Genomic DNA, 26,076 nt, shown 5'->3' on the forward strand with positions numbered 1-26,076 from the left:
AGCGAAGGCACAGTGGGAGAGATTCTTAAAGACTTTGCAAAGCTGGGATTCCATGAGATCACGTAAGGAGGTCCCTTAACCTAGCCTCAAGGGAGGGGACTGTGCAGCCCCAGAATGCTTCTTAGAGATGAGACCTGAAGTTCGAGTAGCAGGTAACCAACCTAAGAAGTGGAAGCATTCCGTATGGCAGAGGTCCACGGATGAGAGTGTGACCTCACCAAGGAACTCTATGCTGTGTGTCTGAGCTTGTGGTGGGACAGTGGACACGACACAAGATTTGGCTTGAGAAATAAGAAGTGGCCAAATCAGATTGGGTGTTAAGATACATTTGGCAAGAGGGTTTCCTTGGTGGTACAGTGGGTGGGAGTACGCCTGCCAAGGTAGGGGACACAGGTTCGATCCCTGGTGCAAGAGGATTCCACGTGGCTGGGAGCAGCTAAGCTGGAATGCTGCAACTGCTGAAGTTCATGCCCTACTGCCTGTGCGTCCCCAACAAGAGAAGCCACCTCAAAAAAAAAAAAAAAAGAGAAGCCACCTCAATGAGAAGCCTGCACGCTGCAAGGAAGAGTAGCCCTCACTTTTCCACAAGTAGAGAAAGTTCAGTACAGCAAGGAAGACCCAGTGAAGCCAATAATAATAATAGGTAAATTAATTTAAAAAACTAAACAAGAAATTTTAGAAACTTTAGGCAAGAGACTCATCTTTGTACCAAGAGCAATATGCCACTATTGAAAATACAGGATGGTGTGATCAAGTGTGTTAATTCTAGTCATGGAAACAAGTGCCTTGAAAATCACTGGGGTGAGTACATCAATTATACTTCAATTTTAAAAAATAGGGAAAAAATTGTATCTAAAAAAGAAAGGAAGAAAGAAAATCACTGAGGAAAGAATGGTCTTTTCTATGAGAGATGCAGACTCTGCCCCATCCCCCCACCTCATACCATACTCAAGCATTCATTTGAGGTGGATGGAAACCTAAATGTTGAAAGATAAGACAATAAAGCTGCTAGAAGAAAACATAGGAGGGTGCCTCAGTGTCTCTGATGTAAACAAAGTCATCTAAACAAGTACTTTAAAAATTACTAACCACGGAATAAAAAGTTGGTTATCATAACTAAGAACATCTCATCAAAAGAGATCATCAAGAGAGGTTGGAATGGGATATGTATATTTGCAATCCATATCTTTTGACAAAGGACTTATTTCCAGAATATTTTGGAGAACCACAAATTAATGAGGAAAATACGGACGACTCATTTTTATTAATGAGTCAAATACTTGAGCACAGACACTTCACAGAAAAGGGCATCAAAATGATGAGTGAGCACCTGAAAAGGTGGTCATCATTGACACTCATCAAGAAAATGCAAATTAAGAGCAAACAGGAGACAGCCAACCATCTGCCAAGTTGGATAAAATGGAAAGAACTGACAGTGGCAAGTTCAGGCCACAATGTGGAGCAATTGGAACTCTGGTACACTGTGAGTAGAACCCAAATCCTTAGAATTACTTTGGCAGACTGTTTGACAGTGTCTACAGAAGTTATACATACATGTTCCCTATGATTCAGCCATTTTACTTCTATGTATATACTCAGTAGAAATGAGTGCTCTTCCCCCAAAAGACAGGTATAAAAATATTTATAGCTGCTTTAATCATAATAATCCCCAAACTGGAAATAACCCAATCATTCTGCTACAACAGAATGAATAAGTAAATTGTGGTGCATTCATATAAAAGAATACTATGCAGCAATGAAAAAGACATATACCCATGGATAATCTCACAGATGTAACATTGAGTGAGAAAAGCCAGACACAAAAGAATATATACACGAGTCCACTTATATGAAGTCAAAAACAGGCAGCGTGGTGGTTACTTCTGGTGGGGAATTGCTTGGGAGGGGGCTGAAGGAGCCAGCTGAAGACGTTTTAGTGGTTGGCTGTATGGACATATACATATGAGGTGTGAGTGTATGTGCACATATGTGTAGGTGTATGTAGGTGTACATATGTGTATGTGCGTGCGTTAGTCACTCAGTTGTGTCCGACTCTTTGTGACCCCATGGACTGTAGCCCGCCAGGCTTCTCTGTCCGTGGGATTCTCCAGGCAAGAATGTTGGAGTGCATTGCCGTTCCCTTCTCCAGAGGATCTTCCCGACGCAGGGATCAAACCCTGATCTCCTTCATTAACCGTTTGAGCTACAAGGAAGTCCTTATGTAGGTGTGTTAATGTGTAAATGTGAATGCCCATCAAGATATAGAGCAGAATCAGCGTCTTCAGGTGGTTCTGTATTAGTTGGCACAGTTTCTTTTGGTCCATTATTATTGAACGAAGGCACACAAAGGGGTCCCCAAGTGAATCCCTGGGTTTTAGACAGCCCTTGACTTCACCTTGAAATGCCACCCGATTTCCCCTTGTTCATCAGAATCTATCAGTCCATTCAGGGTAGTAACTCCTTCTCTGTCTACTGGTTGGGCAGGTGGAAATTCCCAAATGCCCCAGGAGTTGACTGTTTCCAATTTACCAGAACTGTGACTGTATTCCCTGTAGTGATAGGTGACTGAATCTCAAAATCTGGTGAATGTAGGGTTGTGTGATGGAGACAGAAATTTCTTTTTTTTGTTTGTTTTTTTTTCAAACTTTTAAAAAATTTTATTGAAATGTAGTTGATCTACAATGTTGTTAATTTCTTCTGAACAGCGCAGTGACTTCAGTTATACATATGGATATTCTTTTTCATATTCTTCTCCATGATGGTCCGTCACGGGATATTGTATATAGTTCCCTGTGCTATACCATTAGACCTTGTTGTTTATCCACCCTGTATAAATAGCTTGCCTCTGCTAAGCCCAAACTCCCAGCCCTTCCCTCCACTGCGGACCACCCCTCCCCCCAACTTGGCAACCTCAAGTCTATTCTCTGTATCTTTGAGTCTGTTTTGCTCAGTTAGTCGTGTCTGACTCTTTGCAGCCCCATTGACTGTAGCCTGCCAGGCTCCTCTGTCCATGGAATTTTCCAGGCAAGAATCCTGGAGCCAGTTGCCATTTCTTACTCCAGGGGATCTTCCTGACCCAGAGATCGAACCGTCCATCTCTTGAATCTCCTGTATTGGCAGGCAGATTCCTTACCACTAGCGCCACCTGGGAAGCCCTGAGTCCGTTTTGGGGAAACAGAAATTTAAGTGAATAATTAGATGTAATCTGGAAGAAAACACTCCGCCTCCACTTCTAGTTTGCAGCCGTGAATGGTGTCTTGTTTTTGTTTTTGGCTGTGCCTCTCGGCTTGCAGGATCTTAGTTCCCTGACCTGGGGTCAGTCCAGTGCTCCCTGCAGTGAAAGTGTGGAGTCTTAACCCCTGGACCACCAGGGTCGCCCCTGTACTGTGTGTTGTAGTAGAATGACACCTGGGCCTCACAGGGCGTGGTCTCTTAGCTGGCACCACAACTGAACCTTCAGTGAAGCCATCCCATCTTCTGAGTAACAGGGCACATGCTGAGGGTGGTGAATTCCAAGGGCATGAGCCCGTTGCCAAGCTCCCTTCACCTAAATGGAAGGGACTTGGTCAGAAGACGTGTGGTGTGGGCACCTGAATAACCGTATTGAAAACAGTGGCCTCCACCCTTCTGCGTATTCCCCATGCCTTTCATTGTGCTATATTTCCATTAACATGTATTATAGAAGGCTGCATGCTGCTGCTTTTGAATTATGGTGCTGGAGAAGACTTTTGAGAGTCTCTTGGACTGCCAGGAAATCAAAGCAGTCAATCCTAGAGGAAATCAACCCTGAATATTCATTGGAAGGACTGATGCTGTAGTTAAACATAAAATAGTTTGGCCCTTGATGCGAAGAGCTGACTCATTGCAAAAGACCCTGATACTGGGAAAGACTGAGGGCAAAAGGAGAAGGGGGCAGCAGAGGGTGAGATGGTTGGACGGCGTCGTTGACTCAATGGACATGAGTTTGAGCAAACTCTGGGAGATGGTGAAGGACAGAGAAGCCTGGTGTGCTGCAGTTCATGGGGTCGCAAAGGGTCTGACACAACTCAGCAACTGAACAACAACAATAATAGCTCTTATCTTGTCCGATATGTCCAATAATCTTCCCTCCCAACCAGAACACACGCTCCATGAAGGCAGAATTTTTGTCAGTGTTGTTTACTCTTTTCCCATTGCTTACAGCACTGCCTGGAGAACTGAATTCTAGGCCTCCAATCCTGGTGACGAGGATGAGCTGAGGGCTCACCCAGCTTTTGTTTCACCGCTTTATTATCTGCGTGGTATTCAGACACCTGCCCATGTTGGCGAGCAGGCTGGCTTTGTGCCAGAGACCTGGACCTGCGTGTGACTCATACACCCTCGGGTTCCTGCGCACCTGGGGATGGCGTGGCTGACATTCCTGATGGCATGTGGGGCAGGAAGGAGGCTCAGGGGTTTGTCATCATTTCAGGATTCCTCGAGGTGACTGGCCTGAGGCCAGTCCCACGGAGAAGCACTTCGGTTCCTCTGATCAACCATAGAACTGTTACCCAAAGGTGGGGTCTGGCTGCTCGCTGCTGAAATGCCAATAAACAGGCCAGGTTGGTGGAAGGGAAAATCTGCTTTATTTCAGATACCAGCAACTGGGGAGGGGGAGGGGGAGGGCAGACATCTGTCCAAAGGCTGACTCTCCCCACTGGCAACCAGTGGGCGAGAGCTTTTATAGAGAGCAGGAGGGGGCTACACGCAGAAACAGCACAGTCAGCTCTGACAATCATCTTCAGGTTGGTCATCGGTGGTCTGACCAGCATCATCTTGACTGTTTTGGGTACAGCTAATCTTCAGTTCCCCTTCATGGGTCACAGCCTTGTCATGGGAAAGGGGCTTGCATCACTCAATGAAGCTATGAGTCATGCCATGCAAGGAGATCAGACTAGTCAGTCCTAAAGGAAATCAATCCTGAATATTCATTGGAACGATTGATGCTGCAGCTCCAATACTTTGGCCATCTGATGCAAAGAGCCGACTCATTGCAAAAGACTCTGATGCTGGGAAAGATTGAGGGCAGATGAGATGGTTAGATAGCATCACCAACATGAATGGACATGAATCTGAGCAAACTGCGGAAGCTGGTGAAGGACAGGGAAGCCTGTCGTATTACAGCCCGTGGGGTCATGAAGAGTCGGACTTGACTTAGCAACTGAACAACAACACATCTTCAGTTCCAGAGTCGTCTTATTTCCAGTTCTTTGAGTCAGTTCTCTGATTGTGGCAGCTCATGTCATGGGTACAGTCCGGTGATTATGTAGTTAATTTCTCCACCTGGAATTTCAGTATCTATAAGACAGCTCACAGGATATGGATCAGAATATTATCTATTGCCCTTGAGAAAGAACTAAAGGTCCTTGACTGTACTTAGTGACCACATCATTATCATTTGATCTCCTTTGACTTTGTTTTTTGTATGTTCTCATTTCTCTGATTAAACTTACTCTTTGACTGAAGGCAAAATGCAGGCAGAGGACATGAAGTGGGGGGGGGGGGGCAGGCAAGGACAGGGTCCTGCCCTGTTTCAGAACAGAGGCATCAGCTGCAACTGTACAACAGTCCTCGAGTAGTATTCTCACGTGCAACACTGAGAGATCAGCAGCCCCCTGCCCACAGGCAAGGTCCCGCACAAACTCGTAGCATACACAGCTGGCATGGAGGAGGGAGGGACACGCGGGAGTGAAAGGGTGGTGGCGGGCATGTTGCTCGGGGTGCAGTGGTGGGAGGGGGGTCAGGATGTACGGAACACCGAGATCAGACAATGGCTCAGGTTCTTACCAGCTGTATGTTCTTGGGTCAGTCACCCAACCTCTCTGAGCATCAGCTTCCTCGGTAATCACCAGGACTAAGATAACTCACCTCCTGAGACTGCTAGAAGAAAGGTTGAACGGAGGCTTTCCCGACACTCCAGTGGTTGACTCCACACTTCCAATGCAGGGGGTGCGGGTTCAGTCCTTCGTTGGGGAACTGAGATCCCACATGCCGTGTGGCCCGGCCCAACCAACCAACCAGCCAACCTCCTGGCTTCCAAGAGTGGCCACTGCGAAGGAGCAGCTCGCTGTCTGGTGGCGGTTAGGTCAGGAGTTCCGGCGAGGCCCCGTGCCAAGGGGGCATCCATCTGTTTGGTGGGGCTGGATGCACGTGGGGAAGGCTTTCCCCTTGACCCCGAGTGTTGCCCTGAGTGGGCATACCCTTGCCGCCTCCAGGATTGTCTGCGACCCCAGGAGGGCGTTTCTCGGTTGTCTCTCTGGCGCTCTCTCTTAAACTCCCGGACGTCCAAGCATCCCCACCAAGACGTGTGAGGTCTCCCTTTAGGCTTGGCGTGTTCGGCTCAGAGTTCCCATGTGGCCGGTCCCCTCAGGCACGAGAGCTGAGTCCTCAAGTCTTGCTGCTTTCTCTGAGCAGAATCCTGGGTCGCCTCACCTGAGCTGGGGGTGGCGACCAGCCCATCTCGCAGTGACACGCACGTCATCCAAGCTGTCCAAGCCAGCCCTGGGGGAACGCGGGGGCAGCCTACTTTCCTCCGCATGCACGTCTCGAGGTGGAGAGTGGACTGGGGTGGGGTCACTGGGGACCCCAGTGTCCTCAGTGATGCCTGGCGCACAGCTTCCGCCCGCGAGGGCTGACTGGAGAGCAGAGATGGGTCCTTTAGGCCGGTCACATGGGCCCGGACTGCAGTTCCTGCAACAGGGGTTGATGAGAAACTGGGGGAGCCCTTCCCTCCCAGCCTGGGCTGGAGGGAGCCACATCATCTTCTTGGCCTTCCCAGCCATCCGTGGAGCTTCTGTGACGTGGCCGTGGGGTTGGGTGATGTCCGGGGGTTGTGGCTCAAAAGCTATGGACTGCTGCTTTTCATCGATTTAGTCAGTATTCTCGAAAGAATGTGGCTCTACTTGCTGTCTGCCCCAAGGACCATTTCCAGAGATGTTGATTGATTGTTCTGGAATACTCGCACCAGTTACAGCTGTCTCCCAGGCAGAGGGGCCGCTGAACTCCTTATCCATCCTTAATGTAAGTCATACCTCTACCTGTAGCTTTTCCACTTAACCACGCAGCCTGGGGACACTTCGAGGCCAATCCAGATGGAATGCGTTGTTTTCTACAAGTTGCTCTGGAGTCCCACCGTCTGGCTGTCCCACCCGTGTTTAAAGCAGCATTTCTGAGTTGATAGGTATCTAGCATGTTTCCACTTTTTCACTATTTCAGGACGTGTCATTCCTTCTCTCATATTGTCCTAAATTGGCTGCACTGGGTCTTAGTGGCAGGCATGTGGGATCTCGTTCCCCAACCAGAGACGAAGCCCCGGCCCCCTGTGTTGGGAGCGTGGAGTCTTAGCCAGTGGACCACCAGGGAGGTGGTCCATCTTATTTTTGACTCCCAGATTTATTCCTTCTCCCCGACCTCTCCCCTGGGCTCTAGAATGTTGGAGTCTTCCCTTTAGAGACTTCACATGGAGCATCTCCAACTTAAAGACCCAAAGCAGGTTCTGAGCCAAAGTGGTTTCCCCGAAGCCACTCTCCCCCTAGACCTTCCCCACCTTGGCCAGGGACCCCCCTTCCCCACCCCCCCACCTTTCTCTCACCGCCGTGGGCAGGAGCAACCACCACCTGCATGAGAACAAGCAGAGGCTGTCTACTCCGCACTTGCTATAGCAGGAGGGTCGCCCGCCATCGCTGCGGGCTGGCAGAGACTCAGGCAGAGGGGTGGGGCTTCATGGGGGAAAGAAGGGGAGGTGTCAGGTGGGTCCTGCCTGGAGCCTGCCGCCGGGGGAGGCTGCAGGCAGGCTCCCTGGAAGTGAGACGTCCCGGTGCTCCTGCTGAGGGGCGCGTACTTGCTTTTCTCTGGTTGGTCCTGAGTTGGAAGTGGGGCAGTTGTCAGTTACGGATCAAGTCCCGGCATCTGGGGCCGATGGCTGCAGGGGTGTCTGTCTGGGGCCCTGGACTTACTGATCTGGCTGTGGGATGTTTGTGCATCTAGTCAGCCGCACGCTCAGCAAACTGCAGATCCTGCCTCCACAATAGAGTTAGAGACGGACCGCGGGGCACCCCCCATCCCCCGCCATCCGTGTCCTGTACCGTCGTCTCTCACGCTGGGGTGAGAAAAGGCTTCCATCTGGGCGCCCTCCTTGGCGTCCTGCGATAAGCGCTGACCTTTTCCTTCTCCACGACCGAGTGTCAGCAGACTGGCTTTCCTGCGTGCGGGCGAGCAGACCCAGGTTTGCTTTTGTAACGTGACCATGCAGGCCCCCAAGTCCCTGTCCCGCTGTCTTCTCTGCTCCCCCTTCATTTACTCATTTTGGCCATGCCACGTGGTGTATGGGATCTTACTTCCCTGACTAGGGGCCGAACCCGGGCCCTCAGCAGTGAAAGCATGGAGTCCTAACCACTGGACCACCAGGGAATTCCTCTGCTCCTCTTTAAGCACTTAATTAAAAAAAAATATGGATAGTTTCATATTCACCAAAAGCATAGAGCACAATGCATTTCTACAAACCCATAACCCAGTCTCACTGGCAGTCAGCACTTCACTCTCCTTGTTTCAGCTCCACTTCCCGACATCTGGTGGGAATATTTGAGAAGTCAATCCCAGATGCCATTTCATTTCACCCATAGTACCTCAGTTTACATCCCAGAAAACCTCCCCCCTGCCTTTAACACGGCCATAAATCCATGTCTCACCTCACAAAATGAACACTTGCTCCTTAACATTATCAAGCACACAGTCCAGGCTCCACTCCCCACTGATGGTCTAACAGGTCTTGTTTATGGTGGTTTCCTTTGAATCACAATGTAATGAGCCTGGAAGCCTCATTTTAATCAAAACAGTCTCCCCTCTCTCTGTTTTCATGCCAGGGATTTGTTGAAGAGACAGAACCAGTGGATCATAGCCTTGTGTAACTCCATGAAGCTAGGAGCCATGTGGTGAAGGACCACCCAAGACAGAAGGGTCATGGTGGAGAGTTCTGACAAAACGTGGTCCCTCAGAGAAGGGAATGGCAACCCACTGCAGTGTTCTTGCCTTGAGAGGTCTGTGAACACTGGTCCTGAAAGGACCCCCACATTCTGGGTTATGTGGTTTCTTTGATCTCGACGATGAGAACGTTCCTCTCATCTCTTTTACTGAGAGCCAGAGGAAGTGTGTTTTAGCGAGAAAGCTCATCTGGGATACCCAGAGCTGGGGTCAGCGGGTCGGAGAGTTGGTGCATCTTAAGTTCCGACGTGTACCGCTGAGAAAGTTTTCCTAGTTTATAACCCCCACCCCCAGCCCCAGTCAGAGCCAAGCCCTGGATTGCCTTCCTCTTTAACGTGTGATAATTCTACTTCTGGCCACAAGAGGCCAGCAAGGCCCAGATGTTGGACCCAAGGGACCCTCCAAGGCTGGATCCTGGGCTTTGGATCCTCTTGAGCGGGGCCAGGGTTGGGGTGTCAGTAAGCAGGAGGTGGGTGAGTGGAGTGGATGGGGCCGGTATGGATGAGGGGCTTGGCATGTCAGAGAGGAAGAGAGACGGGCTGGCCTGTCAGGGCTAGTGGTCAGCTCCTGGGAATTTGAGTGCAGAACATTTCTGTGATTAAAAACACGTGCTAGTTTTCCAATCATTATCTTAATTTTTAGCGCTATGGATAAAGAATTTGGAGCTTAGTCCACTGCTCTTGACTGAGGTCAGGAGGGGAGGCGTGATCAAAGGGAGTTGATGTGAATGGTTATTTCAAGTGCTGGACAGTGGCTGTGGACGTGCTTGCTAAGTCGATTCATTCGTGTCCGACTCTCTTGACCCTGTGGACTGTAGGCCTCCAGGCTCCTCTGTCCATGAGATTCTCCAGGCAAGAATGCTGGAGTGGGTGGCCATGGCCTCCTCTAGGGGATCTTCCCGACTCAGAGATTGAACCCACATCTCTTATGTCTCCTGAATTGGCAGGCAGGCCTTTACCACTAGTATCACCTGGGAATCCCCAAAATGCCAGGCTCATCTGCCTGCTTCCTTGCTCAGCTGGGAGGCACAGTTCATGGGATTCTCCAGGCAAGAATACTGGAATGGGATGCCATTCCCTTTTCCAGGAGATCTTCCTGACCCAGGGATTGAACCTGTTTCTCCTGCATTGCAGGCAGATTCTTTATTGACTGAGCCACCTGGGAAGCATGGACAGCTATGGGTGAATCCCTTAAGGAGTCTGGATAAATACAGATGGCTGCTAAAACAGAGAAATTAAAATTGTCTATCCATATCCTTAGCAAGTTCATGTATATAGTTTTTATGAGAATGTCATTCCTAAGGTTTAATGAAATTGAGCTTCTACAATATTTAAGAATATGCTAGCTCACTCAATTCAGGCATGTTATCTGATGGCAAACAGAAATGATAAAGAAATGTCATTTTAAAAAAGTTAAAGTTGATAACCATCAATTACAGCAGAAAATGGGCCCCCAAACAACACACACTTTCTGTCTGCCTTTCTTGTGCACACACACACACACACACACACACACACACACACACAGAGCAGGTACAACAATGTGGCTTTTTTTCTATATTGTTACATGTATTTTAAGTCTTTTCAGTCTAATTAAAGTATAATTTACACATAGCAAAGTACACTCTCGTGAAGCGTTCAGTTCTAAGAGTTTTGACAGGTTTATACAGTCATGTAATCACCCTCAAGAGTGAGATCCAAAACAAATCCATCACCCCTAAAATTTACTCATATCCCTTTGCTGTCACATGCAGCCACCCCGGTCCCCAGGCCCCAGAAACCACTGATGTCTATGAGTTAGTTTCTGTATATGATATGAGATATGGAGGCAACAATATTTTTGCACATGGATATTCAGTTTTTCCCAGCACCATTTGTTGAAGAGACCGTCCTCTATAGCCATTAAGTTACCTTGACATCTTTGTTAAAAAACCAAAGGATCTGTTTTATTCTGCTGGTCTGTATGTTCTTTTCTCCTGTTCATAACGTCTTGATTAGTGTAGCTTTAGAATAAATCGAAATCACCTAGCAGGATTACTCCAACTTCGTTCTTCTTTCAGTATCGCTATATTTTTATTTTAGAGTTTTTTAAAGATTATTTTTAAAATTTTTTGGCCGTGCCTCATGGCATATGGGATCTCAGTCCCCCCACCAGGGATCGAAACCAGCCCCCTGCACTGGATGGGTGGAGTCCTAACCACTGGCTCACCAGTGGTTCCAATTTTAGTTTTAGAGCAGGAATACCTTCTCCTTCTCCTCCTCCTGCCCTTCTTCCCCTCCCCCTCCACCTAGGCCTCCAGATCATTGGAGAGCCTGGCGTTGAACTTGGCTTCTTTCTCTCAGAAGGTCCCTCCAGCCCTAGTGGTCTCTTTGAACATGAGACTGGTTTCACTGGAATGACGCCCTTGGGCACTTTGCAAACAGATCACAGGCTGAATAAGAGGTGTCTGGAGGATGAAGTCCAGACCCTGACAGCCCCACGGCCCTCCTCCAGTCCTGGTCTCTGCTGCTGGGGCGGTTTGGGGTTTGGACCCCCAGCTAAGTCAGGAGAGGAGCAATGTGTTTGGAGGAGGTGGGGGGCAGGGAAGAGAGTGAGGGGGCCCAGGCGGAGCCGGCGGTTGGGAGCCGCAAGACCCCCAATCAGAGTTACCCTCCAGGCTGCCAGCCCCCCCCCCCACCCCGGGGTTGCCTCACCCACCTCCTTCCTCTTCTTGCAGCTGCACCCCATGACTGACGGATGGAGTGTGAAGACCCAGCTCCCTCACTCCTGGAGGGTCTCCCCAGCTTCAGAATGCCCCTGGGGACCTGCTGAAGCCAAGGCTTCACTGCAGCCCAAGGGCTCGCCCTGCCCTGCTGCCCACCCAGAAATACTGCCTCAATACATCCCCTCACTAAGTTCATCTCAGAGTCTGAGTCCTGGGAACCCGGCTGGGGGAGCTGCTTTCCCCTTTCTGGCCAGACCTGAAGCCGGCTGCTGGGGGAGGGGGTCAAGGCGGGAAAGGAGGAAGAGTCCCCTCCCCAGCCATCGCCTCGGCCCCCAACCCTGCCTCCCTGGGCGGGCAGTTCTCTCAGGCCACGGCACACGGTGGCCCGAGCGAGGGGCGCGTGGTCGAGTCCCAGGTTCAGCTGATGACAGAGGACAGAGCAGGCTGGTGAGACCAGGACTCCCGCAGTGATGCACACACTTAATGCAGGCCGTAAAATCTGGAGTGTGCTATAAAATCTGAGGTGTATATGTGTATGTAAGCCTCTTTGCTTCTCTGGTGACTCAGAGAGTTAAAGAATCTGCCTGCAACGCTGGGGACCTTGGTTCAATTCCTGGATCAGGAAGATCCCCTGGAGAAGGGCATGGCTTCCCCTTCCAGTGTTCTTGCCTGGAGAATCCACGGGCAGAGGAGCCTGGCAGGCTACAGTCCATGGGGGTCACAAATAATCGGACACGACTGAGTGACTGACACACTAACATGTGTATTTCATCCATATACAGGTATATACAGCTACACACATATACACATGTATACACACATACATGTATACATGCACACAACACACACGTACACATATGTATATACATATACACAATACACATATACATGTATATACATATATAACATACAGATAAGACACACGCTGGCTCCAAGGTGGCACAAAGGAAGAAGCTGTTTTCTTGAAAGCTCCCGCAGAGCCCTTTGATCTGAGTCTGGAAGAACAAATCGAGGCCTGCCAGGCAGATTAAGGCGGAAAGGCATTCCAGGCAGAGGAAACAGCATCCGTGTGGTCACGGAGCAAGAGAAAGCCTGCATGTTTGGAGGAGTTTAGAGTCACTTACTCACTGTGATGGTGGGTGAGGCCCTTTTCTCCTGATTCCACCCTGAGGGCCATGGGAAGGAGAGGGAGACTGGCCTGATCTGGTCTGCATTTCAGAGAGGCTGCTCTGGTAGGGAGGGGGTGGGAGGGAGGGGTCCTGGCAAGGAGTCTGCTGGGCCCCTGAAGCCCGGTGGGGGAGGGCAGGTCCTGGGCCCCTGTTGTCACCTCCTCTCTGTAGCCGGGGGTGCTTGGGTGGGCCTGTGAGTTCTGCCCCAGGAAGCTTCCCCGAGTCCTCCCTCCACTCCAGGGCCTGTCTGGCCCTTGGAGGGTCTGTAGCCTCCCCCACAAAGCCTGGATCTTTGCGGGGCCCTCAAGATACAGGCAACCAGTAGTGGCACACTCTTGGGGTAAGACCCAGGCACATCAGGCACCCCAGCCCCGCCTCCAGGGTGGGCAGCCGAGAAGTTAAGCCCTGGACCCATCCTCCATGGCTTTGCCTCCTGACCCCTCCTCTCTCCGCTGTTTGACTTTGGGCATGTCATTGAACCTCTTTCTACCTCAGTTTCCCCCTTTGTACATCAGGGAGGGAAATCTACCAAGGGATTCTGAAATGAGTGAATCTGTGCAAATCACACACCTTTCAGGTAGTAAGTTCTCAGTTCACATTGGCTGGTACTGTAGTTCCCACTTTAGCCCTGAAATCAGGATGTGTCTTAGCATTCGGTGACCTCTTTATTGGCAATAACAGCCAGACACTGGAAAACAGCCCAGGTGTCAGTCAACAGTGGAGTACGCAGGCTAACCTCGGTACGCCCACACCCTGGGGAACGGACTCAGTGATAAAAGGAACCAGTTACTGATCCATGAAGCAACTTAGATGAATCTCAGAGGCGTTACACTAAAGATCAAAGGATATCAAAGGACATCAAAGGCATTATGTTGAATACAGACTGTGTGTGAAGTTCTAGAACAGGCAAAACTAACCAGAAGAGTGGTTTTCCCTGGGAATGGAGGTGGAGGTTGACTGGCACATGAAGGAACTTTCTGGGGTTCTATATCTTGGAAGAATTTGGCTTATGCATGTGTATGTTCTTGTCAAATACCCATGAATGTTCGCTCAAGATTTGTATTTCATTTTTCCTAGATTTTCTCCTAAGAAAGGATGATAAACACATATTCAACTCTGGTTAATGATATGTACCCTAGTGTCTATTATGACTCCAAGCTACTTTGAAATGCACTCCAAAAAAAAAAAAAAAAGATGGAATGAGGGTATGGATCGAGGCATAGATACGTGACAGGACCAAATGCTAGCTATAGATTCTGGGTGGTGTGTACATGCATGTTCGCCGTACCATTCTTTGAAGCCTGTATGCCTGAAAGAAGTTCGTGATACCACGCTGGCAAAATTAATTGGCAGCAATTTATCTTCCTGAGTGTCACCCAGAAGTGCACCTTACCTGAATGGTGTCTTAGATTTGATGAAATGTGGCATTGTCTATGAGAAGCTGGGTCTCAGCTGGGAATTGGGGGGGGGGGGTGTGTCCTCGTGACTTCTCTTCCTCCATTTCCACTTGCAGACATTCTTTATTTATTACTTATTTTTGGCTGTGCGGGGTCTTCATTGCTGTGCGAGGGCCCCCCCCCCCCCAGTGGCAGCGAGCAGGGGCTGCTCTCTGTTGGGGTCCAAGGGCTTCACGTGGACCACGGGCTCAAGAGCGCCCAGGCTCAGTAGCTGTGGCACCCGGGCTCCACGTGGCCTCAGGGCACGTGGGAATCTTCCTGGATCAGGGGTCGAATCCGTGTCCCTGCACTGATGGTGGACTCTTAACCACTGCACCGCCAGGGAAGCCCTTGAAGACACGTGGCTTCTGTCTCCCAGCATCTCTGTTCTCTGCTCCCTCAGCTCAGCTGGGTGTCTCTGCCCTCAATGGCAGCTGCTCTCCTGTGAGCACCCCCGCTACGTCCTCTGTACTGTGGAGAGGGCCACGTGCCCACGGCGTTGCTTAAAACCCGCTGCCTCTCCAGTGCCCGGAGGGTGTTGTCCAGACCCCGCACCCAGGCTGCCTCTGCACACGCCCTTCCCTCTGCCCGGAAGGCGCTTCCTCCCGTGGCTGCCCCTGGTCTTCCGGCTCATGTCCAGCCATCGAACAGCCTCAGCTGAGATGCCTTCCCCTAGTCCTGGCCCCCAAGGCAAAGCCACTTCCCCTTTGTGGTCCCCGCACCCCCCCAAGACCTCACCTGCGCCTTGGCTGTTGCTTTCCCCAGGCCTGCCTCCTCCATCCACCTGGTGCCTCAAGCTGGGAGGCTAGGGGACTGAAAGGGAAATTCTAGAGACAAGCAGGGGGTTTGGTGTGAGGTCGATGTGGGTTTACAACCTGGCTCCACCCTTCCTGTTGGTCCCCAGCCTCCTGTCCAAGCCTCAGTTGGTCAACTGAACAGGAATCACTGTGTGACTGTTGAAAGGATCCATGTGATGATGTATGTGAAGAGTCAGGCAGGTGACAGGTACTCGAATTGATCACTTGGGCATCAAACAAATGGTTTGCGATCATCAGACCCCATGCTCTAGGCAGCCAGGACTTTGCCTGCTTTTAGCTCCGAGGCCCTGCTAGGAACATCATAGGTGCCCATTCATATCTATTGTTGGAGATTAACGTCACCAAGAGGGAGGGGGAGGAGGATCGGGTCAGGGCGTGCTGGGGGGCCCCAGGCAGAGATGGCCCCGTGGCTGGGGGTTGATCTGGGTGATGGGGAATGTCAGGGCTCCAAGGAAGGGGACAGAAGCATGGGCGGATGGGCAGGCTTTATCTCACCCACCTGCTTCCCGCTCTGCCCCTCCGAATCACTGGGAACGCGCTGAGTGTGTGATCAACATCTGTTCGATAGTGCAGGGGCTCCAGGCTTAGACAGAATCGGCGGTGATTTTTAGTCTAGCCATGTGGCTTAAGTTGGCTGAGCCTGCTTCCTCACCTGTAAACTAGAGAGAGGATTCAGGAGAAACAGACTTTCCATAATCACATCAGATCCAGGCTGCCTTTGTTCCCTGGTGATTCTGCAAGGGTGGGTGCTGCTACCCCGATTCTGCAAGTTGCGGGGGGGCTGAGGCTGGAGCGCTAGCCCCCAGCCTTGAGTCCCGGGGAGGCCACTTAAGAGCTTCCCAGGCACTACCCAGGGGGTAGTGCTGGTACCACCTTTGGGGCTTGGGGGACCGGAGGAGGAGCAGCAGAGAGGAAGGGGAGCTCGCGAGTGGGGTTGCGGCCTGGCGAGGCTGAGGGGCTGACCCTCTCGGCCCGTGAGCTGTCACCATGGTGGAGCTGCAGGTCCCATCTGGAGATGAGGGGTGTCGCCCAGTCCCAGGAGAGGTGAACCAGGCTTTGGTGACGAGGCCGGGCCGAGCCTGGGACCACAGAGCTAGCAGGAGGTGGGACTTCCCAGGTGGCGCTAGTGGTAAAGAGCCCTCTGCCAATGCAGGAGACATCAGAGATGCCAGTTTGATCCCCGGGTTGGGAAGATCTCCCCTTCTCCCCTGGAGAAGGAAATGGCAACCCACTCCAGTATTCTTGCCTGGAGAATCCCATGGACAGAGGAGCCTGGAGTCCATGGGGTCGCATGGAGTTGGACATGACTGAAGCCAACTTACCGCACGATCACACACACACACACACACACACGCATGAGCTTGCACCAAAGGGTCAGCAGTGAGCAGGGCTGGACCTCCCTTTGGGGTGGGGGTGGGGCAGACCCGGGCCCTTTGCCCCAAGGGCGGGGGCCTGAGGCTTGTCCACCAGCCCTTGCTACCCCCGGAACCCACTTATCTTCTTTCTCACACGCAGCCCAACCCTGACTCCGGTGCAGGAGTCAGGCCCTCGGTTGCTATAACAACTGGATCCCGGTGGTAAAAATAGTAACTTATTTTTTATTCAACTTCTCTTGCTCTTGGAGGAAAAGAAAATCCATTTCTTGGCTTGTGTTTCCTTACGGGGGTCTTCTCTGGGGCCCTGCTGAGCTCACTGGCAACACCTGCTTGAAGGCTGACCATGGATGGGGGCTGGGAGGAGGTGAGCGGAGCCGGAGCCGGGGAAGGCCCAGGTCCCCTGCTCTGAGCGTCTCTGCTGGGCCTCTGGGGTTGTGGTCAGCAGCGGACACCCTGACCCTGGGCCTGGCTACCCCAGAAAGGGGGGGACTCTCACCTTTGAAAAGCCAGCAGGGGCGTTTTGGAAATTGAGGTGGAGGGCATTGGAGGAGGTCTGGCTGGTGCCTGGGGACCGGTGTGTCCTGGTGCAGCTGATGGTGAGGCTGGGGGCAGAGATTGGGGTTCAGAGCAATGGCGATGGAGGTCGTCAGGGAAAAATAGCCACGATGTGCAGGGCTTGGCCTTAGCTGCCTCAGTGTGACTTTGGGCTCCTGGAGGTCTAAGAACTCCTTGGAACGGGAGGTTCTGTGCGGGCAGTGAGCTCGGAGTCTGCAGAGCAGGGCTCCTCAGGCTGTGTGACCTGGGGAGGGTTCCCTGGTCCCTTTCAGCCTCACTTTCCCTCCTGTATACAAGGGGAAGAGGCGCTGGCCACCAATGCCATGAGCCCCGCCCTTCTTAACCACGAGACCCAGTAAGAAACCCATTTTCCTTCCCAACCGGGACCCAGATGTATACAAACAAAAGTTTCTTGAATGTACGTGCGGGCTCAGTCCTGTCTTGACTCTTTGCGACCCTATAGGTAGTAGCCCACCTTGATCCTCTGTACATGAGATTTTCCCAGCAAGAAGACAAGGTCCTCCTCCAGGGGATCTCCCAACTCAGGGCTCGAACCTGCGTCTCCTGCATTGGCAGATGGATTCTTTACTGCTGAGCCACCGGGGAAGGCCCTTCTTGAACGTGACCTGTTCCCATTGTCTCTCTTCTACTTCGCTTTCTTTTTAAACGCTGCTCACCATCCTGAGGTTGACTTCATGATCGTCTTGTGTCGTGTGGTCCCACAGAACCTTCCATGATGTTGGCAGCGGTCTGATACGGTAGCCCCTTGAAATACAACTAGTGTAACCTGGGAACCACATTTTCAATTTTATTTGGTTTTCACTCAGTGTGAGATGTAAAGACCTGCCCGAGGCTGGTGGCCACTGTATTGGAAGTCACAGCCTTGGCAGGTCCAGAGAGCAAGTCGAACCCACGGGTCTCCTTCCAGCCCAGCCCTCCCGGGCCCTCCTCACCGGCTGGACCCTCAGCCCTGCCAGACCCTGTGGCCCACACATCTATCTCTTGGCCTTCATGCTTGGCATGCTTGGCGTCATCCCTTGGCACTCATGCCAACCTTGACCTCAAGCTCACCTGGCCAAAACCCCATTCATGTTCTCCCGGCTTCCTGTCACTGCCCCTCTGGCCTCCTCCTCCTCCTCCTTTCCCCACCCTCCTCCCTGTGCTGTCCTGTGCTTCCTTGCTCAGTTGTGTCCGATTCTTTGCAGCCCACCAGGCTCCTCTGTCCATGGGGATTTTCTAGACAAGAATATTGGAGTGGGTTGCCATGCCCCCCTCCGGGGATCTTCCCAAGCCAGGGACAGAACCCAGGTCTCCCATATGGCAGGCGGATTCTTTACCGTCTGAGCCAACAGGGAAGCTAGGTGGCATCCATACCCACCCAGCAGGGCCAGCCAGAAACCCAGGGGCCATCCCCTACTTCTAATCCTCCATCAGCAGGGTCTGCTGGATTTTACCTCCTAAGCACTCCTGGATCCCTTGCCTTGTCCATCCCGCCCCCCCCCCCCCCCCCCAGCCCCGCTGTGGCCTCTGAATGCATATACCTGCAACCCTTCTGGTCCTTACCCATTCCATGTGTGTGTGCTCAGCATCTGGAACCCAAAAGGAATTTGATGGAGTTCCTTTGTCTTTCTCCTTCTTGTTCTAGCTACCTTGGGGCAGAGGACGTGGGTGGGATTATTCTCTGACTGTGTAGTAAGATCTCAAATAAAGCTGGTTATAAAAAGTAGCAAGGAGCTGGGGCTTGGGAAGGGAGGGGCGGAGGGAGAGGTGTGTGGGTGCGAAGGGATGGCCTGTCCTTCTATTTGGGGACTTATCCTTCCCTGTTGGAGGCTGGCCTGCCCTCCAGCAGCCCCTCAGGGTGTCGCCTCTCCCAGTAGGTGGTTTCACAGAGCCCATCATCCAAGCCAAGGTCCTCTAAAGGAGACAGCTGCATTTTGTACAGACCCGGGGTGGGGGTGGGCAGATCCTGGTTATCTGGAATCTGGCGACCAAATGTCCAGACGCTTGTGCCCCTGTCTGGGGATCACGAGGGTCCCCAGAATCATAGCCTCTGGGAGTTGGGGGGGTTCCCCAGAGACTGCGGCCATCCCCTTGGGGCCGTCGAGCTTCGAAGGGGCGTCAAGGCGGCGGGGGGATCGCGAGCTACAAGTACCCTCTGGGGCCGGGCACGCAAGGGGCTGCGGGGCAGACTCGCCTGCAGGCTCCGCACGCCGTGCTGCCCAGCCCCGGCCGGGCCGGGGGTGGGAACAGTAAAGCCAGGGCAGCCTGGCTCCGTCTAACAGGCCGTCTTCGGGCTGGAAGAACTACGTGAGGAGGGGGCCCGGGGAGTGAGGGGGAAGGGGCTGCATTCGGAAGCCCCCGGCCCCCCTCCTCCTCCAGGGCCCCCGCCCCCCAGCGAGGCCGGGAGGGGTCCGCCCCGCGCGGGGAGGGGGCCGGGGCCGCGGGGACTCAGGCGATTGGCCCGGAGCCCCCCCGCCCCGCCCGCCACCATCTGCTCGGGATTTGGCGTCGGCGGCTCCCGGCTCCGCTCCAGCTCGGCTCCGCGCGCCCCCGGCCGCCCCCGCCCCGCGCCCGCCGACCTGCTGCTCCCGCCCCGCGGCCTCTCCGAGTTGCCGCGGTCGGAGCCCCCGGCTGGAGGCCGATGGAACCGCCGCGATGTTCGCCCCGCGGCTCCTGGATTTCCAGAAGACCAAGTACGCGAGGTGAGTGGCGGGGGCGCGCGGGCGCGGGGGCGCGGGTCCGGCTCCCCGCACGGCCAGCGCGCCCCCTACCCCGAGAATTCGGGGTGACCAATGGACCCTGTCCCCGGGCCGGAAGAACCCGGACGCGAGACGTCGCGGTCTTTGTGAGCTCTGCGCTCTGGACCCTGGAGGCGCTCGGGTTCCCAGCGCCTCGGACACGCTTAGCGGGGTGCCCTGGGGCCAGTCGCTTCACCTCTCGGAACCTCGATTTCCAAGTCTGCAAGGCAGGGGTAACGAGCGTCCCCACCCCGGGGGCCCCCCGCGAGGGTTAAGTGAGACGATCCCTTGAAAGCTCTTTGCACGGGCTCAGTCGCTACCTGGAGCTTTTGTTAATGATGAAAGGCGTTGGCCAGTACCGCCCCGTCCCCCCGACCACCGCTGTCCCCGCGCTGACCCTTATCCCCAGCCACCCCTGTCCCCCGATCACCCTGACCTCCTTGACTACCCCTGTCCCCCCCGACCGGCCCTGTCCCCTCACCACCCCTGACCGCCCTCACCGCAAGCAGGACGAATGGGCAAGTGCTCTTTTCAGGTGGGTAAACTGAGGCTAAGCGCCAGGATCCGTGCGTCTTGGCCCTTTCATAATATGAAATCCGTGGTCTCTCCTGAGCTTCCGTTTCCTCTTCTGAAGTGGTGATTTCAGATTGCTGAGTGGAAGCCAAGGTCCTGTGGCTCAGATTCCCAACTAAGGGACTGGGGGAGGGGAGGGAACACTAAATGGCTCTAAGATTTGGGGAGGGTGGACTTGCCTGCAAGCTGGATGAAAACCCTTTTCTAGGGTTGCCCCTTGGCCCCAGGGGTCTCGGGGGAGGACAGGCCGCTCTGGGCATGCAGCCCTGGCTTCTGCCTCCTGCCCTGGGGGAGCCCGATCTGGGAGAGGACACTTTCCCTGCCCTGCCCCTGCCCTCCACCCACGCCTCCCGCCCCCGGGGTGGAGGGGCGGGCGGTGAGTTGAGCTGGTGGGCGTCATTTTTGCTCTGGCACAACAGGGCTCATTGTCTCCCGGCAGTTGTTGAGGGCCCCTGGTCCCACGACGTCTCCGCGAGTTCCGGTCAGTGGGAGCACAGCTTGGCCCCAGAGGCCGGGCTGGGGGTGGGGAGAGTGGGTCCTTTCCCCCTCAGTCTCATCTCTGTTTCCCCTGGAGGGAGACGCGTTGTGTCTCTTCAGTAAAGGTGGGGAGTCCCGCTGGAAAGGGGATGCTAGTGGGAATTCCTGTGGAGTTTCTCTTGGCGCGAAGGTGGGAGGGGCTGGCTGCGCAGACCTGTGAGGGCTCCTCTGGTGTGGACGCTCGGACTTTCTTAGGCTTTTCTCAAGGGTCCAGTGCGCTCATGTGAGATGTAAGTTGGTGGAGTGTTCACTCAAAGGGAAGGGGGATGCCTGGGACCCGAGGCTACACATGCAGACACTCGGGGGAGGAGCTCTATCCCACACCTGCTGTGTGATCTTGGGTAGGTGTCTCAACCTCTCTGGACCTCTGCTGGTTAATCTGTAGGACAGGAGGGTTGGTGTAAGTGATCGCTAGATTTCGGCACTGGTGCTGCCCGCTCTGCTACTGGAGCAGAGCTCCAGCTGGGCTGAGGGCTGGACCGTGAGCCCTTTCTTTCATGCTGGGACTGAACGACTCTTCTCTGGGTGATGAGCCCAGTGAGGAGACGGAGTGCATCGATTATTTCTGTTCTTCTCCTCCTGGTGTGGCCCTTTTTACCATCCAGTCCACATATTAGGGCCATAATCAAGGCTTTGTGATTGAGTGAATTTAATAATATAAGTGAGTTCTCTCCAATAGAGATATCGTACAAGTGATAGAGATAGTTTTAAATTTCCTAGTGGTCATTCAGTTTAACGTGTAGCTTATGTCCCAACTCAATGTCATAAAAAGGTAAAAGAAACAGGTGAAGTTAATGATGAGAATATATTTTAGTTAACTCTTTCTATCTAAAGGACTTTCAATATGTAATCAATATAAACAAATTATTCATGAGCTATTTTACGTTTTTTTCCAATGATAAGTCTTCAGAATCTGGTGTATTTTATACTTACAGCCCATCCCAACTTGAACTAGCTGTATTTCAAGTGCTCAGTAACCATAGATGGTCCAGTGATTGCTGTATTGAACAGGATAAGACTATCCTCCAGGGTGAGATATGGGTATTAATCCATTCAGGCTGCCATAAGAAAGTACCATAGACTGGGTGCCTAATAAACAGCAGAAAATTATTCCTCACAGTTCTAGAGGCTGGAGGTCTGAGGTCATGGTGCCAGCATGGTCTGGGTCTGGTGAAGGCCCTCTTCCAAGTTTCAGACTACTGATCTCTCTGTGTTAGAAAGACACAGGGCCAGCTCTTTGGCCTCTTCAGATAAGGGCACTAATTCCATTCATGAAGGCTCCACCCTCATGATCTAATTATGTCTCAAGTGTTCTGCCTCCAAATGCCATCACATGGGGGGTTGGATTTCAACATGTGAATTTTTTTTGGAGGCGGGGACATGAACGTCCAGTTCTTAATAGTGTTCTTAGTTAAATGCTGTGTGACATTGCAAAAGATGCTTTCCCTCTCTGAGCCTCTGTTTCTCAGTCGCTGGTTGGACCAGTTCATCTTTAAGGTTCTAGCCTCAAGTCCTTGAATGGCTTATCTACATCCAAAACACACTTATCACAGAGCTATAGGAATTAAAGACAGGGTGCAGAGCTTGGCAAATTGACCAACGCAACAGAATAGAGAGCCCAGAAACAGATTCACGCATATAAAGGCATTTGACTTTTGACAGAGGTGGCATTGCTGATCGGGCAGGGATGGTTTAGTGAATAAATGGTACTGAGACTGTTAGTCAGATGCAAACAAGAAAACTGGAGCCCTACCTCACACCTTACAGAAAAAGCATTTCTAGATGGATTACAGATTAACAAGTGGAGGATTTCCCTGGTGGCCTGAAGGCTGAGACGCTGCATTCCCAATGCAGGGGATGGGGGTTCCATTGCTGGTCAGGGAACTAGCCATCTGCCCGAAACAAAAGTTTGCATGCTGCAATGATGTAGTACAGCCTATATATATTTATACACACACATACATACATACATAGGACTTGGCTGTGGGGGGAAGAGGAGTGGACACCCCAGGCCTGCCTGCTCTTTTCCGTCTCCCAGTGGGAATGGAAATGTCTACCACACGTGCTGCAAGCCAGCTCACGCTTGGGCTCCACCGAGCATCTACATTCTCAGAGTTGCCGCGGGTGTCATTGCAAGATGAGCTCGCCGGGATGGCGGCAGCCAGTCAAGGAAACTGAGGAAAATTTTGAGTCCCTGGACCTTGCAGAACTTGCTAAAAAGCAGCCATGGTGGCAAATGCTGTTTGGGCAGGAATCTGAACCTTCAGCCAAAAATGTAGAGTGTGGCTACCCAGCCGTTACTTGGAGATATCACTTGAATGACTGGGAAGCCTGGCGTGCTGCGGTCCACAGAGTTGCAAAGAGTCGGAGACGGCTGAACAACAACTGGATAGTGTGCGGGTTTCATATTCCAGAAGGTGGGAAAGTTGGCTGCGACGGCTTTGGGAGGTGGGTTTCTTCCCTTTCAGCCTGTGAACCATACTGGGTCCATCAAACTGGACTGGCAGCGGGTAGAGAAGGACAGGGGAGAAAGCCACGAGCAGCTGAAGATCCACAAGAGCAACTGGGATACCTAAGCGGAAAGAAAGAAGAAAGAAAATCACTTAGTTGTGTCCGACTCTTTGTGACCCCATGGACTGTAGCCCACCAGGCTATGGAATTTTCCAGGCAAGAATACTGGAGTGGGTTGCCATTTCCTTTGCCAGGGGATCTTCCTGACCCAGGGATCGAACCTAGGTCTCCCATGTTGTGGGTGGACTTTACTGACTGAGCTGCCAGGGAAGCCACAAATCAAGAGCAAAGCAGAGGAGCTGGTGCCGTTTGTGAAGAAGAATGTTCTAGCGACTGGTGGATTTTTTGGAGGCTTTCTGCTGGGCAGGGCGTCCTAAAGAGGACGACTTCACTTCCATTTTTCCTGATTTTTCGAGCCAGCAGCCTCTTGACTCCACCCTAGACCAGCATGTCTCTCCTTCTCTTCTCCCGTGGCTTCCTACCTGCCATGGTGTATCTGATTGGCTTCTGTAGGCATCTGTTGGTTCACCTTGATAATGACCCTACCGTGAGCTTGACCACAACCAGAGAGACGATAGACATTACCTTTTCTAGCACACTTCCCCTGGACTAAACTGTAGGTCAGCAAGAATATTCCTTTCTCCACTACGTAAGGCACTGACCAGAACATGGTGCAAGGTGGCTTTCTATGGAGGATGAGTGGGCCCTCAAAGGTTGTCCCAAACTTGATCTGTAAAAGAAATAACAAACATATAAGATACCATATGTTCTGCATGGAAAGGAACTGAATGCATTTGCCTTTAAGCATGAAAAAAAAAAAAAACAAACGTACAAGTAAAATTAAAAAAATTGAAAACTTTTTGAAAACTTAAAACAGTATCTTTTGGCCATCATGCTAGGTAAAGATTTCTGAAGGCACGGAAATGTACAAACTATAAAAGATCGATAAACTCAACTACAATAGAAAATTTTACATTTTTATTTGCCAAAAACAAAACAAAAAAACTGCCAAGAAAACAAGAGAAGACAAGCCACAAACTTGGAGGACTTATTTGCAACACGTTTAACCAACAAGTAGTTAATACCCAGAATCAGGAATTCCATGGTGGCCCAGTGGTTCAGGGGCTTCCCTGGTGGTTCATGGTAAAGAATCCACTTGCCAATGCAGGAGACACAGGAGACTTGGGTTTGATCCTGCGTCAGAATGGTCCCCTGGAGAAAGAAATGACAACACACTCCAATATTCTTGCCTGGGAAATCCCATGGACAGAGGAACCTGGCAGGCCACTGCCCACAGGGTCGCAAAAGATTCAAACACGTGTTAGCGACTAAAACCACTACCAGCACCAGTGGGTAAGACTATATGCTTTCACTGTTGTGGCCTAAGTTCAATTCCTGTTTGGGGAGCTAAAATCCCACAAGCCACACAGCATAGCCAAAAAAGTTTACAGAATCTGTAAAGAACTACAGTAACAAAAAGACAACCCAATGCAAAATGTGAAAAGAGAGTCCTTTCTGGAAAAGAGAGCGCAGATGAGCAGTAAGCATGTGAAAAGCTGCTCACTTGTATTTGTGATCAAGGAAATGCAAAGCAAGAGTCCTCGGGATGCCGTGCTTGTTTTCAGTATGTTGGAAGCCTGACAATACCATTATAATTGCTTTGGAAAACAGAAATTATCACGTGAACCTGGGCACGGCCATTCTCTTCTGGGTGTCTGCCCTAGAGACACTCTGCACGCCTGGGTACCAGGGGAAGATGGCCCAGAAACTTCTCAGCAGCATTGTTCATGGTAAGCAAGACCTGGAGACATGGACCCAGAGGTCCATGCTGATTGAACAGGGTGTCCTTATACAGTGGAATAGTAATCCTGCAATGAAAACAACCTCCAGTTTCAGAGAGTATACGGATAAATTGCACGGATGTGTTGAACGATAGCAAAACACGGAAGAAAGCTTGACTCCAATCATGCAACGCTTGAAACTCCTCAAACCAGCTGTGTGGTTTAGGAATGCAGAGAAAGGTATGCAAAAAGTGAGAAAGTGATGATTACAAGATCAGGTTAGCGGTCACCTCTAAGGGAGGGAGGGAAAGATACACAGGGTGCTTCTGGGTCTTTGTAATTCTGTTTTAAAAATATTTATTTGTTTTTGCCTGCGCTGGTTTTCGTTGCTGAGCGAGGGCTTCTCTCTAGTTTTTGTGTATGGGCCTCTTGTGACGGCTTCTCTGGTTGCCGAGCATGGGTTCTAGGGCTCAGTAATTGTGGTGCTTGGGCTTAGTTGCTCCACAGCTTGTGAGATCGTCCCAGACCAGGGTTCGAACCTGTGACCCCTGCATTGGCAGGTGGATTCTTAATTGTGGGACTACCAGGGAAGTCCAGGGTCTTGAGAAGAAAAATAAATTTGGTTCTATGTGTCCTGGAAGGCAACTAGGTCTCACATTTCCTGGGCGAGCCCCATGAGGCCACACCTCACTGCAGGGAGATGAGAGTGAAGTCCCATCTGTCTGTCTGTGCCCAGAGCAACACCTGGCACCTGAGTAGTCATCAGTCACAATCTGTTGCTTGGATCCTGGCTGTGTGACTTTAGATGATTGAATCAAGCTGTGCCAACACCAGTGCCCTTTTTCGCTCAATGCAGTGTGACCTTAAACGGGGGTGGGGGT

General features: G+C 51.8%; 1 protein-coding gene and 1 pseudogene across 1 annotated transcript in view; both read left to right on the forward strand.

The window, feature by feature from the left end:
• The first annotated feature begins 19,636 nt into the window (after positions 1-19,636).
• Positions 19,637-26,076, forward strand: part of MMD2 (monocyte to macrophage differentiation associated 2) — a 42,792-nt gene continuing 36,352 nt past the window's right edge. Inside the window, exon 1 of the mRNA XM_061153754.1 lies at positions 19,637-19,757. Coding sequence (XP_061009737.1) covers positions 19,711-19,757 — 47 coding nt within the window. The 5' untranslated portion in view covers positions 19,637-19,710. The remainder of the gene's footprint in view (positions 19,758-26,076) is intronic.
• On the forward strand, positions 20,132-23,791 carry LOC133063934 (FUN14 domain-containing protein 2-like; annotated as a pseudogene).

This window comes from Dama dama, chromosome 10, assembly GCF_033118175.1.
Source record: "Dama dama isolate Ldn47 chromosome 10, ASM3311817v1, whole genome shotgun sequence".
Taxonomy (NCBI): Eukaryota; Metazoa; Chordata; class Mammalia; order Artiodactyla; family Cervidae; genus Dama; species Dama dama.